The following is a 22,487-nucleotide window of genomic DNA, read 5'->3' as shown; positions in this document are numbered from 1 at the left end:
GGTTTACAGCTGAAAATTGTAAGGTTATGTAGATATTTGAGTTAGAAACCTCGCCATTCATTTCATTTTTCAAAATGTACTTCCATTTCGGTGAAACCGTGTTAAAATTTCTGTTTATACGGTTTCGAGACATTGTTTATTTTGAAACTCCTAAAAATTCCGACTGAAAATCAATATTTTTCGAAAAAAAAATGAAGAGATAGCGTTTGAAACGTATTTTCCAGTAGATAACTAATCGATGAATAGGAAAATTCGAGAAAAATCTGTTCAAACTTATTAAATTTTAATTATCTTATTCGTTTACTCACTGTGTAGTCTGTTTCAGATGTTTTCTGATGATTTCTGATCATTTTTCTATCAATTGTTCGTTTTTTTCTCTTTTTCCGTTTTTGCTCATTCATTTTCACCGTTTCTATTTAACACTCGAATGCTCAGATTACTCAACTCCCCCAGAAGAAGAAATGACTCAACCAGGACCATCAAGTTCTTCCAAGAAGACGGATGCTCCCAAATTCGATGGATCGGATCCAAGATTGTTCGATGCTGTTGTCCAGGTGGAGAAAAGGAAGTTCTTCGTGAAGAAAAATGTGAGTTCCGTTTGCTTTTAAAACATTTTGCGATACTGACACAAATTTTCAACCCAAGCAACTTGGCATCTCCCGATATTGAAAATCTCGAATTCCAGGTGCTCGCCGAGCATTCAAAGGAGTTCTACAACACCTTCTTTGTGGAAAAGAAGACGTCCACCACCGAGAGCCCGATTGTGTTGGACGACTGGAGGGCAAAGGACTTCCAGAACTTCCTAGAAGTCATCAATGGCTACACAAACATTAATGGTAAGTTCAAATAAACAAAAAACTGAAACCATATTTAGGATTTTCTGACATGAATCGATTCAGAAAGCCTTTGAAAAAATACAATTCTCTTGGAGTCATCTCCGAAAATCAGTCTGAAGAGAGTCATTTCAATAGAAATTGTTCTTGTATCCACGTGAATGTTAATTTTTCGAATTTTTAGTTAAATAAATTTGAAAGTATTCCTTTAACAAGCACAAAAAGGAGAATTTTTATTGAAATGAGCTGAAAAACTGCACGACGAGGTGCAAATTTTGGCACTTTGAGGTCTCATAACTCGTTCCTCCCTGACTTTCTGAATCGGTTCATATCAAAAATCTTGAATTTTGAAATAGTGGTGTCTCTTTTCAAACTCAACTGTAAACCGTTTCTATATTTCCAGACCACAATGTTGTCAGCGTCATCCATATGGCTCGCCTGCTCGAGTGTGAGCGGCTCCAGAAAAGATGTCTGACCCATATGATGGTGGAAAGTAATGAGTCCCCCAAGAAGAGGTTACAATGGGCGTTCGATCTCGAGTTGAAGAAGTTGAAGGTTAGTTTGAGGGAAGGGGGGAGCGCTGGATGGTAATTGAATTACTTTTACTCTGAAATTTTATCTTATTGGGTGCGGCCATAAAGTTACAGTACTGTAGAATCTTAAATTTTGATGTTTTTCTGATTTTGGGGATTCATCATCGCTAATCACTAGATTTTTCTCCAATTTCTATTCCCGTAAAACTTTGGAACATTTCCCCTCTCCGAGGTGCGAGGCGTAAGGTCCGCAACGAAAATATTTGAATTTTTTCCGAGCGCGTCGCGGGTTTCATAGAAAGATACAACAAATAAACATAAAATGCAAATTTGACACTCAGCCAGGTCTTTTTTGGCACTATGCCAACCGGTGTGCGACGGAGCGCGTTTCAGAAAACTTACCCGTTGCACTGCTGGGTCCGCATAGTTACAGAGCTTTTTACATTTCTTCTATTCTCTCAAAATATCTTCAATCCACAAACTCTTTCCCTCTATTTTTCAGATCAAAGTGCTCTCCGAAATCAAGACAATTGAACAGCTCAAGACAGTCATGCCGTCCAGTGACGTTTCAACTTACGGACCGGAGGACACATTCCTCCTCTTCGAGAAGAGCCTTGATGTGCAAGGAATCAGAAAGAAGGTCCTCCCCCCATAGACAGGATGAGATCAATCCGACGATTCGAATAATAGACGATCAGGGAATTGAACCGTCTTGTTGAATAATAATTGTTATTTTTGTGAGTGGTAATAAAGATACAATTTTTTAATTACAATTTTTCTTTTAAGTTTCTACTCACTACCACTCTCGGTTACCCCAATACCGTTTGATATTTATCTTGAACTTATTTTTTACCTATTCAAACCAAATATTCATGTTCCCAGCCGTATCATGTCAGAAGGTGCTCCACCATCAAAGCGACAATGCAGCGTATTGTTGAGGAGAGAAACCGAAGAGACATCTCCAAGAAAAAATATTCTGGAATTCGTCGGATCCGACACGAACCTCCATGATGTTGTCCTTCTGGTACAAAACCGCAAGTTTTATGTGAATAAGAAGGTGAGCATTCATTTTAAATTTTGACCAAATAGCCATTATATTTTCAGCAACTTGCCGTCCACTCGAAATTCTTTCATCGCATGTTTTTCGGTGGATTTGAAGAAACCGAGAAAGATGAGATCGAGATTAAAGATCTCGACGCATCGCAGTTCCACAACTTCTTGGAGGCGGTTTATGGAGTACTGTATGTTGATGGTTAGTTACTGATTTTTTTCCGGAAAAAAGGAGTTTTTGACTACAAACAGCCCCGGGCGCGCTCCAGGCCAGTCTGGCGTGTCTCTGACACGTCTCTAAAATGTTGCTGAAAATGCTGCTACTTTGACTCAACAATTTCAAGAATATGAAATTTGACGACGCGTCAAAGGCGCGCCAGTCCCGGACTTCAGGACGAGACTTTTGGGGATACTCAGAGACCGCGTCAAAGACGCGCCAGATAGATTATATGGCGTCTTGAAGATCGTCTGGCGTGCCTTTGACGCATTTTTTGACTGAAAAGAAAACTGTATCTCACAACTATCACCATATCACAGGTTTAGCATTTTTCAGATAAAATTTTTTCATACAACTACGCCCCACCGAAATACCCTTGAAAAATGTCTCTTTTTCTCTAAGACTCTGAAATTCGCACCCAATTTTTTTCGGTTCTGGTAGAGCGCGGTTGTGAGGAGCGTGCCGTGCTTATAACAATGCGGCCAACTTTTCTGAGCAACTGAATCGGAAAACCACGTCTAGAAATGCTGTAACTACAAAAATGCTATAAAAAATGCTTTTTTCATTTCAGACTCCATCGTCGAAGGTCTCATCGAGCTCGCTGATCGGCTCGACTGCGAGCACATTCTCAAAAAGTGTAAGGATCACCTTATGGAAATGAAAAATGGGCCTTCCAACAAGTTGTTGAGAATGGCAATCCGGTACGACATGAAGCCATTGAAGGTAAGTAACTCACTTTTCTTGAAATCAAATTAGTTTATATCAAATAACTTCAGACTAAGATTCTCTCAAGCATCAAAACCAAACGAGACTTGAGAGATCTGATTCGCCCAACTACGGACGGTTTCGATCACGAAACCATGAATTTCCTTCTTGAGAAGTCGTTGGGAATGGAACAAGGCCCTCTTTTCTTCGAAGATGGTTTTCCTGGATCATCTACTAATGAAAGTGCTCGTACTGTGTCTCGTTGGCTCGCCATGCGCGATACAGACTAACGGATTTTCTATAATTACCATAATTGTCTGATCCGCACCCTTCTCATAAACCATATACCTTTTACTACTTCTCGCTTATTTCATCATTTTTTAGCTTTCGGTTATCACTAGATACCGTTTGATACCTTCATATCTTTTTACCATTCTTTTTAACTGCAATTTCAGGTTGCACTAGAATCATTTGATATTTTTCTCTCGTTTTCACAACTTCCATACTGTATTTTTCCTAATTCCGTCATTTTTTTTTCAGCTCAATGTCTGATCCATCTCCACGTGGAACAAAGCGAAAAGGCGATGCACCCGCGCACCCAACTGCACCAAAAAAGAGAAATCCTGTCGCATTCGATGAATCGGATCCCGATCTCTACGACGTCATCTTGGCGGTGGAGGAGAAGAAGTTCTATGTGAACAAAAAAGTGAGATTTTTGACTCTGAAATTAATGAAAAACTCGAAAAAAAAAGCGTAGAAGGCGCGCCAGACACCAAAATGTACCCTTTTTGTTCAAAAAACCTGAGGCTGGCGTACCTTCGACGCGTTTCATAACTTTTCACAAATAAGACCAAATCTATAAAGAGGTGCTTCTTGTTGTCTGAAAACCTAAATTTCAAAATCTGGCGTGCCTTCAACGCGTTCATGAAATCTCAATTTCACATTGTTTTTTTCAGCAATTGGCCCTCCATTCCATGTTCTTCCATCGCATGTTTTATGGAGGATTCGAAGAGACCAAGAAGGAGGAGATCGAAATCAAAGACGTCTCAGCAGACGACTTTCAGAAATTTTTGGAAGTGGTCCATGGCTTGGAATATGTGAACGGTGAATCTTAGCTCTTGAGCAATTTCCGACAATTTTTTTCTAAAATCTTCAAACTCCCAACAAATCCCTTTCTCATTCCAGACTCCATCGTCGAGGAGCTCATTGAGCTCGCTGATCGGTTCGATTGCGAGCACATCCTCAAAAAGTGCAAGGAGCATCTTATGGGAATCAACAACGTGTCTTCCAACAAATTGTTGAGAATGGCAGTCCGCTACGACATGAAGCAGTTGAAGGTAAGTAACTCGCTTTCCTTGAAATAATGATGAAATAAATTTAATAACATTTCAGGAAAATGTTCTCTCAAAAGTCACAACAACAGAAGAGGCAATAGATCTGTATACTACAAACGAGTTCGATGAGGAGACGATGAATATCCTTCTTGATAAATCGTTTGGAATAACATCAGGCTTTGCTTCCGCCCAAGATGATTTATCTGGAGTGTCTGCTATTGCGAGTTCCCTTATTGCGCATCGTTTGCTCGCAGCCATGGTCGAATAGACTAACCAATTTTCTATACTTATCATACTTTTCTTGGTCTTCTAATAAACCAAATACCTTTTTTGAATATTACTCTTCGTCTATTTCATAATTCTCGAACTTTCGGTTATCACCAGATACCGTTTGATACTTTCATAATACTTTTACTACTCTTTTTAACTGCAATTTCCGGTTGCTTCTGAATCGTTGGCTCTATTCCAGTTTAGATGTTCTTTAAAAACTTGAACGTCCCAAAAAACACTTAGACGTCCCTTAAAACACTTAGACGTCCCTTGAACCAGTTAGACGTCCTTTAAAACATTTAAACGCCCTTTCGGATCCCAAATATGTTCAAAAATGTTTAAAGTCCCTTAAAACATTTAGACGTCCCATTAAATATTGAGACGTCCCTTGAAGTCCGAAAATTTGGTTTTAAATAATTAGACGTCCCAAAAAACATTTGAACGTCCCAAAAAACATTTAAACGTCCCAAAAAATGTTTCGGCGTCCCTTCAACACTAAAAGTCACTGAAAGTGTTCAAGGGACGTCTAAATTTTTTTGAGACGTTTAAATATTTTTTGGGACGCCTAAATGTTTTTTGGGACGTCTAAATCTTCAGAACTATGTTTTGGGATTTCAAGGGACGTCTAAACATTTTATGGGACGTTTAAACGTTTTTTGGGACGTCTAAATTTTTGAAAGGACGTTTAAAAAAAAAGACATCTAAACTGGAATAGAGCCGAATCGTTTCATATTTTTCTCTCATTCTCACAACTTTTATTCTGTATTTTCACTAATTCCGTCAATTTTTTTCCAGCTCAATGTCTGGAAGACGTGGAAGAAAGCGACAACGCGAGGTAACCCCGCACCCAACCACACCAATAAAGATGAATGCCGTCGAGTTCGATGGATCGGATGCCAATCTCTTCGACATCATATTGATGGTGGAGGGGAAGAAGTTCTTCGTGAATAAGAAGGTGAGATTTTTTACTCTGAGATTGATAAAAAACTCGAAAAAAAAAGCGTAGAAGGCGCGCTAGACACAAAAATGTGATCTTTTTGTTCGAAAAACCTGAGGCACGCGAAAAAGGCGCGCCAGAAACCAAAATGTATCCTTTTTGTTCAAAAAACCTGAGTCTGGCGTACCTTCGACGCGTTTCACCGTATTTAGGAATGAAACCAAATCTATAAAGTGATACTTTTTGTGGTTTGAAAATCTCAATTTGAAAATCTGGCGTGCCTTTAACGCGTTTCTGAAATCTCAATTTTACCCTACTTTTTCCAGCAATTGGCGCTCCATTCTATGTTCTTCCATCGGATGTTTTATGGAGGATTCGAGGAGGCCAAGAAAGAAGAAATCGAGATCAAAGAGGTCTCAGCGGACGACTTCCAGAAGTTTTTGGAAGTGGTCCATGGGGTGGAAGACCTGGAAGGTGAGTGTTAGAAACTTGACAATTTCCAACAAAAAAAAGAGCATATCTTATAGTTCTCAAAAGTTCAAACTCCCAACAAGCCCCTTTCCAGACTCCGCCGTGGAAGCCGTCTTCGACCTGAGTGATCGCTTCGACTGCGAGCACATCATCAAAAAATGCAAGAAATTCTTGCTGGCCAAAAACCAGGTGCCACCCAAAACCATGTTGGCTCTCTCAATCCGACATCATTTTGAGGAATTGAAGGTAACTTCATAGCAAAATCTTCTAAAAACCTTCACAATGTTTCAGACCAAGGCCCTGGAGACTGTAAAGACCAAATGGGATATGAAAGCGATTCTCCCAGCCAACCTCAAGGACCTCGACCATCCCACAATGTCGTTGCTCCTGAAGAAATCGTTGAACCTCAGTGGAAATGCTTCAATTGATACTCCTTCAGACGATGAGCGTGATGTGCAAGACCTACTCCGTGGTATGCTCCGTCAGGGAGAGGAAGATCCGGGTCAAATTGACATTCGGGCACGAGTTGGAGAAGCTAGTCGAAGAATCATGGCCAGAGTCAGGGCTCTCGGTCCGTAAATAATTTTTATGCTATTATTATACTTGCTCGACGCAATTTTCTTTCTTTTCTGTTTCACTTTGTAACAATTTCAAACTATGTGAACATTATTACCATTGTTTTCAAAAAAATCAATTCTATATATATTTTTTAAGTTCTTGTCTATTTCATAATTCTTGAACTTTCGGTTTTCACCAGATACCGTTTGATATCTCTAATTCTCACAACTTTCATAATGTATTTTCACTAATTCCGCCATTTTTTTTTCAGCTCAATGTCTGATCCAACACCAAATGGAACAAAGCGGCAAAGCGAAGCACCGGCGTACCCTACAGCAGCAAAAAAGAGGAACGCTGTCCCATTTGATGGATCGGATCCCGATCTCCACGACGTCGTCCTGGTGGTGGAGGAGAAGAAGTTCTACGTGAACAAAAAAGTGAGATTTTTGACTCAGAAATTGATGAAAAACTCGAAAAAAGCGTAGAAGGTACGCCAGACACGAAAATTTGTTCTTTTTGTTCAAAAAACCTGAGGCATCTCTACGATATCGTATTGGTGGTAGAGGGGACGAAGCTCTACGTGAACAAAAAAAATGAGATTTTTTGCTCTTCGTGATTCTGAAATTGATGGAAAACCCGAAAACACCAAAATGTGTTCTTTCTGTTCAAAAAATCTGAGGCAGGCGAAGAAGGCACGCCAGACACCAAAATGTATCCTTTTTGTTCAGAAAACCCGAGTCTGGCGTACCTTCGACGCGTTTCATAACTTTTCACAAGTAAGACCAAATCTATAAAGAGGTACTTCTTATTGTCTGAAAACCTAATTTACAAAATCTGGCGTGCCTTCAACGCATTCATGAAATCTCAATTTTACTTTGGTTTTTTCAGCAATTGGCCCTCCATTCCAAGTTCTTCCATCGTATGTTTTATGGAGGATTTGAGGAGGCCAAGAAGGAGGAGATCGAAATTAAAGAGGCCTCAGCAGACGACTTTCAGAAATTTTTGGAAGTGGTCCATGGGTTGGAAGACGTTGAAGGTGAGTGTTAGAAATTAGGCAATTTCCGACAAATTTTCTTGGCAAATGAGCATTGTTTTTAGTTCTAAGAATTTTAAACTCCCAACAAGTTATTTACAGACACCACCGTCGAAGCCGTCTTCGACCTGAGCGGTCGTTTCGAGTGCAAGCACATCATTAAGAAATGCAAGAAATTCTTGCTGGCCGACAACCAAAACAAAGTGCGACCCCAGACCAAGTTGGCTCTCTCAATCCGCCATAATTTTGAGGAGTTGAAGGTACATAACAAGTTTTCCTGCAAAATCTTCTAAAACCTTTACAATATTTCAGATCGAGGCCCTGGCGGCTATAAAAAAACAAGAATCAAGGCGAGATCTCATATTCAATCAATGGGCTCGTTTGTCTGGTCATAATTATAACTAGCTGTGCTTTTTTTCAACTTGCTTGTCTCAATTGCCTTTTTTGTTCTACTTTGTAACCGATTCAAAGTTTAAACGTTTGCATGTTCGATTGTTCTCAAAAAATCATTTCTATCTATCATATATTATCCAGAATCTATTAGTATAAAGCTTTCCATACCTATTTTTCTTTATGTTTTTACCTATTACCAGTCCCATTGGAACCGTTTTATCCTTGTATTTTCTAATTGGACATATTTTTCAAAATAGAGTTTCAGATTTTCCCGCGCTTTTTGAAAGTGATGGCTGAATCCAGCTAGACATCACTTCTGTTCATTAAGGAGCACCGAGTTGAGTATTAGAAAGATACTTTTGGATTCAAAATTTCGACCGCAAGAGTTTCCTAATTTCACATCTGCAGAGAGAGAGAAATGCACCTGACGAAAATTTTCCGCTTTTCTGCTTCTCTTTAATCTTTTCTATTTCTGCTGGAAAAAGAAAGAGAAAGAGAGAGAGGCGACTAATTTTCATAATTCTGAACAAAACACATGCAACTCTCACTAGTCAGTCAGTTTATTTATTCGGGTAAAAGGGTGGATTTATAAGTAAAATAAGATGATGCTAAAAAAAATTGCACAAGAGATTATTTTAGTTAAGAGAGAAAAAAATTATGCATTAAACAATTAATGTAGCAACAAAATTGATTCCGATGAAAAAAAACGGGTCAGTCAGACGAAAATGGAAAAGTTAAATATTGGAGCAGAAAAGAGAAAAAATCGAGAAAATAAAAGAATGAACAGCTATGAGTAACATGGGAATCAGTGCTGGGCAAATTATTTGAATTCTTGTTTTGAATGTTTGATATTCTTCGTAAAAGTTGACCAATCTGTTCGAAACTTTCTCGGCTGCTTTTAATTACCAATTCTTACATTAGATGACTCAATTCAGTGAACAAAGTTGTGCGGTCAGGGTGAATTTAAAACGTGGTCAAATAATTTGCCCAGCCCTGATGGGGAATAAGAAGGAAATCTGGATTATGCAAAGATTAAAAGTAGAAAAGAAGCAAAATGTGGCAAAATCATCTTATGTTAGCTTCAGAATCATTGGGGAGGTCTATTATTGGGTTGTGGTGGTGGTAGAATAATGTTCGGTGGTTGTTAAAAACGTAGATAGTCTCTTTCTTGTGGAATATGAATGAAGTCTGGAATTCCCGCCGGTGGTGGTGTTCTTGGTCCTCTTCTATTGTACATGTGTTCATCGACAGAATGTTGCTCTATTCTCTCGCGCACTCTTCGACGATATTCTTCGTAATTTTGTTGGCCTCTTAGTGGCGGAATTGGAAGCGGAATAGGAAAAGCGACTAGAGCCCGCGAGACCTGTGGTAGAGCCTGCGGGACAAGTGGTTGAGCTGTATTAACAGCTACTGGTTGATTTTTTTGAAGCTCCATGCATTTGTTGAACAGTAGATTCATGAGACATGTGTCATGGCCGATTGTGATCGTTGAGTCTTTAATAGAGTCCAAAATTGTCCAATCTTTTATTGAGGAGACCAATGAAGTCTGAAACGATGGATTTAAAAATTGTCATGACTTGAAATATGACTCTTTATTTAATCTCTTTTGAGTAGCCACATATTAATCCGCTGGTATAAGGTAATTTCTTTTTGACCGCGACGCGACCGCAGCGCTCCAGAACACAGGGATTAGAGGAACCCAGACGTTTATTTCATGCTCACCTTCAGTGTGAGTCTCCCGGGAAATGCTGTTTCGGGAAATTTCCCGGGAAATTACCGGGAAATTTTTACTGAAAATTTCCCGGTAAAGTTCCGGGAAGCTCCCGAACTTCCCGGGAAATACCGGGAAATTTTCCCGAAAATTTCCCGGGAAATTTTCGGGAAGTTCGGGAAATCCGGGATTTTTTTCGGGAAATTACTGAGAACTACTTTGGGTACCAATCTGACAACCGGGGTTCGATCCCCACTCGTGCCAAAACTTTTTTGTTTTTTGTTATTAACATTTTGGTACCAATCTGACAACCGGGGTTCGATCCCCACTGGTGTCAAAGCTGTTTTTCATTTCATTTTTGGTTTTTGGTAAAAATCTGAAGACCAAAGTTGCTTTTTCGGAGAAGGACTGTTCTGAAAATAGACACTTGTAATCTAAAAATGTTTTTTTTGTTCTGAAATGGTTTCAGAATGGTACCAAAAATCAAGAAATGAAATGGAAAAAGGTTTGACACCGGAAGGGTCGAACCCTGGTTATCAGATTGGTACCAAAAAGTCAAAAACAAAAAACAAAAAAGTTTTGGCACGAGTGGGGATCGAACCCTGGTTATCAGATTGGTACCAAAAAGTCAAAAACAAAAAACAAAAAAGTTTTGGCACGAGTGGGGATCGAACCCTGGTTGTTAGATTTGTACGTAAGTGAAATTTCCCGGGAATTTCCCGGGAAGTTTACTTCCCGGAACTATAAATTTCGGGAAATTTCCCGGGAAATTCCCGGGAAATTTTTACCGAAAATTTCCCGGTAATTTCCCGGGAAGTAACCGGGAAATTTCCCGGGAATTTCCCGGGAAGCTATCGGGAAATTTTTACCGAAAATTTCCCGGAAAATTCTCGGGAAATTTCCCGGGAAACTTCCCGGGAAATATCCCGAATCGTCCCGGGAGCCTCACACTGCTCACCTTGACCTTATCACTCAATCGGAACAGCGAAGCGAGTTCCAATTTCTTTTCAAGTGAAAGTGAACATTCTTTAGACACGTACTCCCCGCAAGCCTCTTTTATCACTGGAGCACTCCATTTATGGGCGAGTTTTACGACTCCCTCGACGTTTGTATCTGAAATTTTTTTCTTGCATAGAGTCTGAGATTTCAGAGGATTACCACTGAGAACGCCTTGACAGCCCACACTGAGCTCCAGGAATTTCTGGAGAGTCTCCTCAGTTACGTCGTCTAGTTTTATTTCGTCCTGGTTGGAAGACGGCCCGAAAAACATTTTGTTTAAAACCAGAGAGTGACGGGCGAGATTCTGGAAATATATAAATTTACTGGGTAAGAAGGTTATAATCCTAAACTCACTTTTTTATCGGCGTAGAACTTCCGACCATCCGCCACAAGGACACAATCCGACAGGTTTGGGTCGGAGTTCGACGTGAAATCTTGAGTGCGATTGTAGATTGGGATCTCGATGATTTCTGGTTCTTCAGGTACTTCTGGAGCCGGGGCTATTTTTGGCCCTGCATCCGGTTCTTCACCAGATTCAGCAGGTCTCTTCCGCTCATTAGGGATAGTTGGAAGCATTGAGAAGGAGATTTCGGGAAAATCTAGAAAATGAGATATTGACGATGAGATACAAAAGACATCGGGACAGACAGATGGCACGGAGGAGATGGCACGGAGGGCACGGAGGAGAGGGATGAAGAGAGAGAGAGGAAGAGAGCGAGATAAACAAGAAGACACCCAGATTGATTTTTATCCATAACCTGGTTTTCAGAAGCGATATCGAAAAACGGTAAAGCGTATCAGATTCAGCGTATTTGAGTCTGTCATTAAGCCGATTTTCAGAGAAATTGATAACAATTTAACTAAGATGCCACTAATTGAAATAGACATTCTCTTCAGATGACTTTCAAAATTATTCAAATCAATTAAAAATCCTAGAAGATAGCAAAAAGCGAGAAGAATTGAAATGTGGTTGCACGTGCTCTATTGGCTCATGGAAGACTGGCACCGGGGCTCTTTTTTTGAGCCGGCTCTCTTCGGGCAGGAGATTATAAACATATCACATGAGGGCGCGCACACTTTTCTCAGTTTCCACATTTCCCCCACTATCTTTTTCACTTGATAATCTAATCCCACACTATCTCCAGTTTAGCTCACCTTTCTAATCTCTATCCAGTTGACCAGCAGCAGCCCATTTTTGGTTGACGTCCGTGCTTGTCCGTGCCTGTCTCTATCTTCTTTTTCCCTTATCACCACGACGACCGAGTGCGCTTGAAGCTGTCCCCCCTCTCTCCTTCTTCTCCGCTTCATTCTACTTTGCATCAATGGAAAAAGAAAATAGGGGGGATGAGGGGAATGAGGGAATGATGAACGAACAACTGAATAGCACACTTTCAATGTTTATGCTGACCGTTGTGGTCTTATCATATCAGTAATTGTTCTTTGATTTGCTAATGGCAAATTGACTTTTCGTTTTTTCCTGGCTAATTAGAGTGGTCATAAAGTACTTGGAGTGGATTTGAGGGAGTTTCATTAGCCAGATCCGGATTCAAAATATGAGCACTTTTTTTTCACAAAACGTTTTGACATTTTTTGATATTTTTATCAAAAACAGTTAGAAATCCTACGTACATTAGTCGAAAATTCGACTTTTTTTTTGCAGAAAAATTAAAAAATTTAATTTTTCTAATGAAACCCGGCTCAGCGCTTTGCAAGTATGCTTTTGAGCGGTACTGTATATTCAATTTCAGGCAAAACTCGATTTTTAATAAGAATAATGATTTATTCTTTGAAAACTGTAGTTAAAACTTTATTTTCCAGTGGAACACTGAGCTTCTGATTATGAAATCACCTAAAAACGTTCTGGTAAGCAATAAATAGACCTGGGATAAAATCGTACCCTTCCCTAAAACCGTAACCGAACAAAATTTTGCGTCTCGACTCCGCCAACTGCCATTACAGACCATTTCTCCTAAAATTTTATCACTGGACTCTTTGCCGGTCCTATAGCTCATCTTACGTATTTATTCACCCCTTCTTGTTGTATGTTCTTATAATTTTTGCCCGGTTCTTTCTTTTCTCGCGCAACAAAGATTGATTGAATAAATTATTATTAAATATTGTTTCACAACTGATTCACAGAGCAACTGAATAAATTTTTTTTTTGATTGAAAGAGGACTCAACTTTTGCACAAATCATTCTTTAAAGTTTCGTATCGCAAAAAATCTGAAGTTTCGACACCAAAATCACTCTTTTGCAGACTTGCAACTGACCTGGCTGAGCCGGACCGGGCTGAGCCCGGCTGAAAAATTTGAACTGAAATTTTGAACGAAATTTTGAATTTTTTTGAATTTTTTCCCAAAAATGTCGAATTTCTGACTATACTTCAGAATTCAATCAAAAGCTAGTTATGCATCAAAAAATTGAAGTTTTTAATGTGAAATTTCAAAAAATTTCAAAAAATTTGGTAAAAAATAGGTACCTTTTTTGAAGACGAGCCGGGCCGTAATTTGGCAAGTATATTCTTTTGTCACTAACAATTTTTTGAAAAGCACTTTTTCAAACTTTTCCTTTATTCAATGTCTCTTCCCAAACAATTACATTACTTTTCTCACTTTATACCGTTTTGTCCAGACCACCCAGACTTTCTCATTTAAATTTGCCGCATCTTTGGCCAATGGCCGTAACCGAGAAAACCAGATGGCCGAATGCCGAAAGTGTCTCATTTTCTTTTCTATCTCTCCTTTTTCCCTTCTCTTTTCCTCCGTCAGAAGAGAAGAGAAACGACCATTATGCCATCAACGGAACACCCGCACCTCTCTGTTTGTTTATTTGCTTGTTTTCTCTAGCTGCCCTTCTCATTTTTGGTTTTTTTGTGTAATAAGGTGTCCTAATTCTTGGCGGGAAATCTTTCAATGCATGTATGCCACGTGGAAAATCTGGAAATCTGAAAATCGTGTTTTTTTTCTCCAAAAATAGCTAAAAATTCTAATTTTCTACTTGAAATGCGCCAAAGGCACGCCAGTTTCCCGCGTTTTTGAACAATTTGTGTTGAAAAATTGCGGTTTTCTTATCAAAATTGATCATTTTTGGACATTTTCAGCTAAAAAATCAGCTGAAAATGGCCCGAATTGCGTCTAAGGTGCACCAGATTGGCTTAGAAGGCGGAAAAACTGTTATTTTTTGAAAAAATACAGTTTTTAGACGGGAAAAGCTTATTTTAGCTTGGAAAAGTGCATTGTCAGTAAAAGCTACATGTTTTATACTCATAAAACAATTTTTAAAGCTAAAAAAGCCAAAAGAATGAGAATTTTAAATGAAAAACCCGATTTTGCTAGAAAAAGTGAATTTTCCGCTTTAAAAATAGCATAATTGCGTTTATCATCCAGCAAAAAAGACATTTTCAGTCAAAATGATATTAAAAAATATCAAAAAATAGGTCCCGGCTCAGTTCCGTCCACGACTTTCTGCCAGCACTCATCTATTTAGATGCTCCATTTCTGTGCTCCACTGCTCAATTTCCCATTTTCCTTTCATTCGTATATTTTTACCTTATTATTCTGTCCCCCATTCCATCCAGATGTTCAATCTCCTCTCGGTACACCCCCCTCCTCACCTCTCAATCTTTTCTTCTTCTTCATTTCCCCCCTCAACGAGTAAAAGGGAAAAGACCTTTGCACCGGGAGGTTATGTCTTGAAAGAACATCTGTTTCTCACCCTGCGTCTCTGCTGACCTACACACTACTTCTCTTTTCGTCGTCCACACCACCCAGCTGCTCTCTCACTGGCCAGCCAAAACGAATGCAATTGGCGGGGGGTCTCTTCGTTTTTATCTTTGTTTTTGTTTTTGGAATTTTTTAAAAGTGTTTATTCTGGTTCCGAGGGATTTTCATAAGGTACATATAAAACTTTCTACTGGTTTCGTGGAGTTTTCAGACCAAAATAGGCTTTGGAGATGTGAATTTAGGGATTTTGGCAAAAAAAAATAGTTGATTTTCAGACAAAATTTTGGTCTAGACAAGTGTTTCAGTCTCATTGAGTTTAGAAATTCAATTTTAATTGGACTTTGATCGTTGTCCTCGTTTTTTGGTCGATTTCGGCATAATTTTGCCTATTTTTGTCATATTTTTGCCTAATTTTTGGACTTTTTTCAATTCGTGGAACTAATTTTTCCTATGATTCCAAACAAAATTAAAGGTATTCTACTAGTTTTTCGATTTTAAAATCTAATAAAGCTGAAATTCACATAAAAATCGTCTAAAAATGGCTGGTCAACGATTTTTTTTGTTTATTTCGAGCTCCGAATAACTAATTTTTCAATAAAAGGGGTTACAAAGGGTTTTTCGTGCTCAATTTTAATAATTGAGCATGAAAATCAAAAGTTTTAAATCACTTTTAGGTAAAAATTTGACGGAATTTGACTGCTTATAAGCTTTAAAAGTCTGAATCTGAAGGTATTTAAAGCCAAAAAAGTCGAAATTTGACAGGATTTTAACTCATTTTTCAAAACTCTTGGTTTTTAGTTAGTAAACTGAATGAAATTTTCAAAAATTGATAAAAATCTATTCCCAGTCATGAGCAAAATCAACCAAAAAGTCAAAAAAAGTTGGCACGCATTTTTATAAATGAACTTTTTCGTCAAATATCAGAAAACCAGCAGAAAATCATTGAAAATTCTATAAAAATGATTTTAAAAACCATATAAAAACACTAAATTTCCGTCGTCATTTCCGTGAATCCTGGTATCCACTTTTCGATTTACTTATCAATTTATTGATCCTAATTGTAAATGTCCGAGTGTCTCTCTGTCCAAACGTCGGTCTATCCAGATGTCCACCTCCTTCTTTCATCTCTGGTCCTTTCCGTCTTACTGTGTATTATTTATTTGTCTGTCTATCTGAATCTCTGTCTGTCTAAATGAATATCTGTCCGGACATCTGTATGTCCGGACATCCGCAGACCCATCTGAATTCTGATTCTCTGAAGCATCATCTTGTTCTTTCTCATTATCAATTCCATTTCTAGCTCAATTTCTAATTTTATGTATTCCAGACCTCTTTCAAAGTCCCAAAGCCAAACGCCAATGGAACCAAATATGGTTAATGGTCGAAAGAGACCATCACGTTTTGATTATCCTGTGGATCCAAGAGCTGGACCATCTCATCGACCAGTTCCTGCTCAGGACTCAGACATTGAGGAGGTAGCGTTCATCAAGAACGCTCCGCCAGCATACAAATGTGCCGTGGACTTCACCTCCAATGCGAACCCCAACCTCTCCGATTTGATTCTTGTAGCCGACGGCCGCAAATTCTATGTCGATAAAAGAGTGAGTTTTGGTTTTTTCACCCAGGATATTGAAGCTACATTCAGAACCTCGCCCGTCACTCCACAACCCTCAACGCGATGTTTTTTGGAAGATTCGAGGAATCCCGTCAAGATGAAATCAAAGTGGACGAAGTCGGCGAGGAATCACTTCAAAGATTCCTTGAGCTCACAGTCGGTGCCCAGAAAGTGCTCACAGAGGAGAATATCGAAGGGGTGCTGGTCCTCGCCGACTATTGGGACGCTCCAATCGTGAAGAAGACCTGTGAAGTGTTCATCATGGAATCGCAAACGATGCAGATTCCGAAGAAACTGGAATTGGCGACGAGATTCCACTTGGACGAGGAGTTGAAGGTGAGTATATAGAGAAAAGAAAAAAAAAGTTCATTTTCGAGATAGAATAGACTGAATCTAAGAAAGACATGGGTTCCGCTGACTAGGGAAGGATCCCGGATCGAGTTAGAGTTATATGGCGGGAAATATATCACTAGAACGTAATTTTTGCGCAGATTTCAAATCTGTCTTCTGTTTTTTTAGAACGATTCTCTGAAAAAAGTTAATTGCGTTCTTGTGACTTCGTAGTGCAAAAATGGGCATTTTCAAGGCTCACAAAGTTCACTTTTTAATGTGTCTGATTGTGAGAATTTTCTAAAGTTTCCTCGTTAACAATAAAATTTACACAAAAAAGTTTTTTTTAAAAACCAAAAACCTGAATTTGAATTATGTGAGTCTTGAAAATGCCCATTTTCAGGAAATATTGGAACGTGGGCTACGTGGGCAGAGAGCCAGAGCCAGAGCTTACAGGGCAAACACTAAATCTGTTTCAGGAACGCCTCGTCTCGTCTATCACATCATTCAGCACCTTGGAAGAAGTCCAAAATGGATCCATCATCATCTACACCGATAAGACGATGTTGGGACTACTGTTCAACAAGTGCATGGAACTGCACAGAAAGTCTGAATCCTCGTATTCTTGCACATTCACACGCTTCAGTCGAGTCTCTCGATTTGATTTATGAGTTTTTGTTAAATTTTTCCGTCTGTGTTGTCCCATATCGAACTCTGATCAACCGTAATAAACACATTTTTGAATTTATACGTAATTTTTAGTTTTTCTATTTTTCCTTTTTAACGGTTCCTCACACCGTCTTCATTATCTTATCCTCTCTGTGTGTCTTTTTTTACTAAATTTATATCCAAATTTCAGCCAAATCGATTCAATCGAATTTATGTCAGGTGGAAGAGGATCCAGTGGAGTCAGAGGAAGACCTCGTGGTGCTAGATCGAGACGGATGGCAAATCAAGCAGCACCAGAATTGGAAGATGTGGAGGAAACAGCTCCAGAAGCTCCTGATCCAGCTCCGGCAATGGTTCCAGAAGTTCCAGCAATGGCTCCAGTGGTTCCAGCACCAGCTCCAGAAGCTCAAGCACCAGCTCCTGCGGTGGCTCCAGAAGCTCAATCACCAGATCCTGCCGTGGCTCCAGAAGCTCAATCACCGGCTCTAGAAGCTCCAATGGCGGCTCCAGAAGCTCCAAGCCCAGCACCAGCCCCAGTTGAATTAGAAGAACCCATGGATATTGTGGACGCCGTTCCGGGAGCCCGGAACTACGAGATCTTCATGACCTTTGGAATCAATTCGCCCGAAATCTCCGACTTCATCATTATCGTTGAAGGTCAACGATTCTACGTTGATAAGAGGGTGAGTTTTCCAAATTAGTAAAATCTAAAAAAAAATTCTGGAATTTCAGCATCTGACACGCCACTCCTCGGTTCTTGGCGCTATGGTCAACTCGCCGACCGTCCAGAATGCAACGCTCGTTTTGGAGAATGTCAAGGAGGCGCCTTTCCATTGGTTTCTGGAGGTCATCAATGGAGTCTACTATTCACTTAAACGTAAGAACATTCGAGAATCAACAATTTTACCAAAACCCGATTTCAGCACATAACATCGAGGACGTCCTAGAGCTCGTCACCAAATGGAAAGCCAAGTACGCCAAATGGGCGTGCGGAGACTTCCTTTGCAGACGTTGTCCGGACATCCCGATCGAGAAACGGCTCGAATTGTCTGTACAACACGAGCTGAATATGGCTAAGGTAACATAGTAGAAACATTTCACTTTTTTAAAGAAACATTTTTCCAGCCGGTCCTCGTCAAAAGAATTCAAGATGTTGCCACACTGGAACTACTTCGAGATTCGGAGATCATCTTCACTGATCCAGTTGTCCTTGGGCTACTCTTCAATAAAGCCATGGAGCTGGCTGGAGCTGCACCACCTCTACCTCCACAACCTCCACTTCATCTTCGTCTTCAAGCTGCTATGGAGCAAGGCGCGAATGATCGAGGCGTGGTTCGACCGTTTGAAAATCGTCCCCAACAAAATGGAATCAACCGAAACGCTCGATACAATGATGCAAACCATCCCAGAGCGCCAACACCGCCGCGGCCGAGACTGCCAAGAATGCCAACACCGCCGCCGCCGTACCATCCGCCGATCGTGGCTCAACCGGTTGACGAGATTGGTCGTAGGAGATTGTACTCCTCGGAGTCCTCCAGATCCTCTTCTCCTCAGAGGGGTAGACGACGGGAGCGGAGAAACTCGTCGTCGATAAGGACATCTGAGTCAGAATACGAGTCTGAGTCGGAATTCTCGGATGATTCAAGACCGCCATACTCGCCACCCCGCGCAAGAAGTCCCCGCCATTACTTCTCCGACTCGTACTACTCGACGTCACCGGAGCCGCCAAGACGCCGTGCCCTCAGGGATCGATACGACTTTTACGAACACGAGGAAAGAAGAGGAAGAGACCACCGGTCGCGTAGCCGCTCGCCGAGACGTTAGTTTGGCTTTGGGAGCTTTGGCTCCACCTCTTCGCCTATCCTCTTTTATTTCTGACAACTTTTAAGACTTGTTTTCTCGAAATTCAAGGCTAAATTCTGCTTTCTGCAAGTTTTTTTCTCTACTCATGCACCTTCATTTTCTGTTTTTCTGCCCCGTTTTTTTATATTCCCGGAATTTTTCTGATTCTCCACAACTATTTTCTTCGGTTTTGTGCCTGCCAAGAGTACTGTCTCCTTTTCCTCATTCTCAAACCAAAATGCTCTTTCTTCTGCCGCGTTTTCAAATCTTCCCATCTTTTCCAATTCCTTCGTTGTTCTTTTTTTTCTGCCCCGTTTCTTATATACCCGGAATATCCCTATTTTTCACAATTTGTTACTTTTTATCTTCCATTTGAGGTTTCCTTCTTCATTTTTGGTTTTGTGCCTCTGAAATACCGTTTCCTATGAACATTATCTCCATTTTCATACTTTTCCATAACTTTCGCTCATTGCTTCACGTTTTATTCCCATTCTTTCTCTATTCCTTTGTTGACAAGGATTTGTTTTCTATGAACCTTTTCTTCATTCTCAAACCGATATGATTTTTCTTCTGCCGCGTTTTCAAATCTTCCCAGATTTTCCATGTTCATTCTTTTCTTTGTATTTTTAAAATTCTTTTTTTGATGCCGATTTCCTTTTCTCTATGCAACTATCTAGATATTTTTTTGTGGTTTTCCCCATATTTTCTTCAAAATCTTAAATAACTCTTATATCGTGAGATAAATAAATGAATTGATATTAAACTTTCCCTTGTTGTTTTAAATTTTTTAAACTAATTGTGGTTGTTACTCCCATATTCTAATTTCTAAACTTTGTCTCTCTGTCCGGATGTCTGACTGACCAGTCGGAGATATTTTGTGTGTAGTAATCAGTCTATAATTCCAGCCATTTTCACATTTTCCCAGAAGACAGCATGGAGCAAGGCCCGTCGTCGAGATCTGAAGTTGTACCACCTCACAACGAGAACCCGAAATTCAAAAATCTCATTGTTCTTATCGAGGGCAAGCCGTTTTTTGTGAACAAAAAGGTTAAATCTATCTTCTCAACATGATTCTAATCATTTTAAAATGCCAGATGCTCTCCCGTCGATCGCCGATCTTCGCAGAACTAATCGACTCTATGGAGCCGAACCAGGACACTATCACCCTGACCGATGTGGACCCATCGAAGTTCCAAAATTTCCTTGATTTCATTCATGAGAGAAGACTGTCGTATAATGGTAAGACCCGCCCCCCCCCCCTTATGTTAAAAGTAAATTATATGTAAACTATACAGAAAACACGTCAAGCTCATTTTTGTAGTTGACAACTTTTTTGTACGGACACTCCCTAGAGAGTTATGGTCATTTTAAGACGACATCTCAAATCACTGAAATGGGACAATTAGAGACATACATGACTTTGTCGATATGTAACTTGTTAGGGAGTCCAATTTTTTCTGTGGGACAATCAGTCATACCGTAACAGCCTATCAAAGTTGGTCATTTTCAACTAAACAAGGCCAAATTGCGTTTCTTAGTGCACGTTACTGTAAATTTGCATTCAGAAGGAGAGTTTATGGACATTCTGGAGGTGGCGGAGAAGTTCAGCGCATTTTCTACATATAACAACTGTCAGCACCTTGTGGTCACTTCCAGAGAGCTTTATCCGGTGGAGAAACTTGAAATCGCAATCAAATTCAAGTTCGAAGATACGCTGAAGGTAATTTTTTAGAATTAAAGGTTTCACAGAATAATATATGTGTGTCTGTGATTTCATTTATATATCGAAAGAATTTTTTAATCTTTGCAATGTTAGAAAAAATTCTCAGCGGGGTTTGGACCGAATTAAACCATTCTTTCTATATGAAAACAAATTCACTGGAACACCTACGACCGAAGTCGAATTTCTTGACCAGCAAAATTATTTTTCAGTGTGCCATCGTCGACAATTTTCGAAGTGTATATCAGCTCGAACTGGTGATGTCCTCGGAAATCATTCTCCAGGACGTTTACTTGATGGGCCTCCTTTTCAATAGAGCGATCAGCATCCGCCACTCCCCAACACGATTTATGGGTTGTAATTCTCTTAATTCTCTTAATTCTTAACTTTTGCTCAAGACTCTATAAATTTTTGTTTTGCATTATATCTATTCATTCACTCCTATTTGGTTTACCATACCATTCATTATATTGTATTTCTGTTTGTCCTGACAAAACTATTATCCATATACTTTTACAGGGTTTGTCCTATCCACCTCCAGCATGGTATTTTTTGAAACATATTCTCGAAGACAACCAGATCGCGACGAGATCGAAGATGAAGAAGAAGAAGTAGAAGACGTAGAAGACGAAGAAGAAGAAGAAGAAGCTCCAAGAGTTCCAGTGGAAGAAGAAGACATGGAAGAGCAACCCCCTCTCAACATTAAGCAGTATCTCAACTTCTCAGGGGAGGACTCCCAATTCTCGGATTTCACCTTCATCATTGGCCGCCACCATCGCAAGTTCCACGTTGAGAAAGGGGTAAGTCATGAGAAACGAAACTACTCACAAAAAAAACGTTTCAGATCTTGATCCGCCACTCTCCAATTCTCAAGGAGATGATCGTTGACATCGAAACGATTACTCTACTCGATGTGGAGGAAACTGCATTCCAACGGTTCCTAGAAGTCATTTATGGAGCATCATACGTTTTAAACGGTAAGCTTTATTGCTAGAAAATCTCGAAATAAAGTTAAATATTTCAGAAGATAACATTGAGAAGGTGTTAAAACTGGTGAAGAGATGGCAGGCATCATTCGCCCGGCGAGTTTGCGAGGACTTTGTTCATAATTGCCGCATCATGGATAGAATAAAAAAGTTGAAACTCTGTGTGTTGTATGACTTGAATGAATTGGGTTTGAAAGTGAGTTGTAGGTGCGTTGCGCGGTACTTAAACTAAAGGCTCTATTACAGTTTTTGTCCTTTAAAAACTTGAACGTCCCAAAAAACACTTAGACGTCCCTTAAAACACTTAGACGTCCCTTGAAACACTTAGACGTCCTTTGAAACATTTAAACGTCTTTTCGAACACGTCCCTTGAAGTCTGAAAATTCGGTTTTAAATAATTAGACGTGCCAAAAAACATTTAGACGTCCCAACAAATGTTTAGACGTCCCTTCAACACAAGTTTTTAAAGGACATCTAAACTGTAATAGAGCCAAACTAAATTTCTTTCAGGCGCAAATCGTGCGATCTTTCGTCAGCTTCGAAGAAATCATGGATCTC

At 39.7% G+C, this 22,487-nt stretch overlaps 6 protein-coding genes across 6 annotated transcripts; 5 read left to right on the top strand and 1 right to left on the bottom strand.

Moving 5' to 3' along the window:
- Positions 1 to 461: 461 nt before the first annotated feature.
- GCK72_007571 (uncharacterized protein) lies at positions 462 to 2,021 on the top strand (the record flags this gene model as incomplete). The annotated part of the gene is made up of 4 exons (XM_053726302.1): positions 462 to 587; positions 686 to 836; positions 1,237 to 1,388; positions 1,869 to 2,021. 4 exons carry the CDS (start codon positions 462 to 464, stop codon positions 2,019 to 2,021), a joined length of 582 nt encoding a protein of 193 aa, XP_053590496.1.
- A 234-nt stretch (positions 2,022 to 2,255) lies between these two features.
- GCK72_007570 (uncharacterized protein) lies at positions 2,256 to 3,628 on the top strand (the record flags this gene model as incomplete). The annotated part of the gene is made up of 4 exons (XM_003107302.2): positions 2,256 to 2,423; positions 2,471 to 2,618; positions 3,205 to 3,356; positions 3,410 to 3,628. The coding sequence occupies 4 exons, from the start codon at positions 2,256 to 2,258 to the stop codon at positions 3,626 to 3,628; spliced, it is 687 nt and encodes a 228-aa protein (XP_003107350.2).
- A 254-nt stretch (positions 3,629 to 3,882) lies between these two features.
- On the top strand, positions 3,883 to 4,940 carry GCK72_007569 (uncharacterized protein; the record flags this gene model as incomplete). Its single annotated transcript, XM_003107217.2, has 4 exons — positions 3,883 to 4,044; positions 4,295 to 4,442; positions 4,524 to 4,675; positions 4,731 to 4,940. The coding sequence occupies 4 exons, from the start codon at positions 3,883 to 3,885 to the stop codon at positions 4,938 to 4,940; spliced, it is 672 nt and encodes a 223-aa protein (XP_003107265.2).
- An 801-nt stretch (positions 4,941 to 5,741) lies between these two features.
- Positions 5,742 to 6,929, top strand: GCK72_007568 (uncharacterized protein; the record flags this gene model as incomplete). Its single annotated transcript, XM_003107124.2, has 4 exons — positions 5,742 to 5,897; positions 6,206 to 6,353; positions 6,445 to 6,596; positions 6,642 to 6,929. 4 exons carry the CDS (start codon positions 5,742 to 5,744, stop codon positions 6,927 to 6,929), a joined length of 744 nt encoding a protein of 247 aa, XP_003107172.2.
- A 254-nt stretch (positions 6,930 to 7,183) lies between these two features.
- On the top strand, positions 7,184 to 8,346 carry GCK72_007567 (uncharacterized protein; the record flags this gene model as incomplete). Its single annotated transcript, XM_003107288.2, has 4 exons — positions 7,184 to 7,345; positions 7,797 to 7,944; positions 8,044 to 8,201; positions 8,254 to 8,346. The coding sequence occupies 4 exons, from the start codon at positions 7,184 to 7,186 to the stop codon at positions 8,344 to 8,346; spliced, it is 561 nt and encodes a 186-aa protein (XP_003107336.2).
- A 1,132-nt stretch (positions 8,347 to 9,478) lies between these two features.
- GCK72_007566 (uncharacterized protein) lies at positions 9,479 to 11,620 on the bottom strand (the record flags this gene model as incomplete). Its single annotated transcript, XM_053726301.1, has 4 exons — positions 9,479 to 9,880; positions 11,004 to 11,158; positions 11,204 to 11,348; positions 11,399 to 11,620. 4 exons carry the CDS (start codon positions 11,618 to 11,620, stop codon positions 9,479 to 9,481), a joined length of 924 nt encoding a protein of 307 aa, XP_053590495.1.
- Positions 11,621 to 22,487: the final 10,867 nt, after the last annotated feature.

Source organism: Caenorhabditis remanei, chromosome II, assembly GCF_010183535.1.
Source record: "Caenorhabditis remanei strain PX506 chromosome II, whole genome shotgun sequence".
NCBI classification, from domain to species: Eukaryota; Metazoa; Nematoda; class Chromadorea; order Rhabditida; family Rhabditidae; genus Caenorhabditis; species Caenorhabditis remanei.
This window is presented reverse-complemented; position numbering and strand designations above follow the sequence as displayed.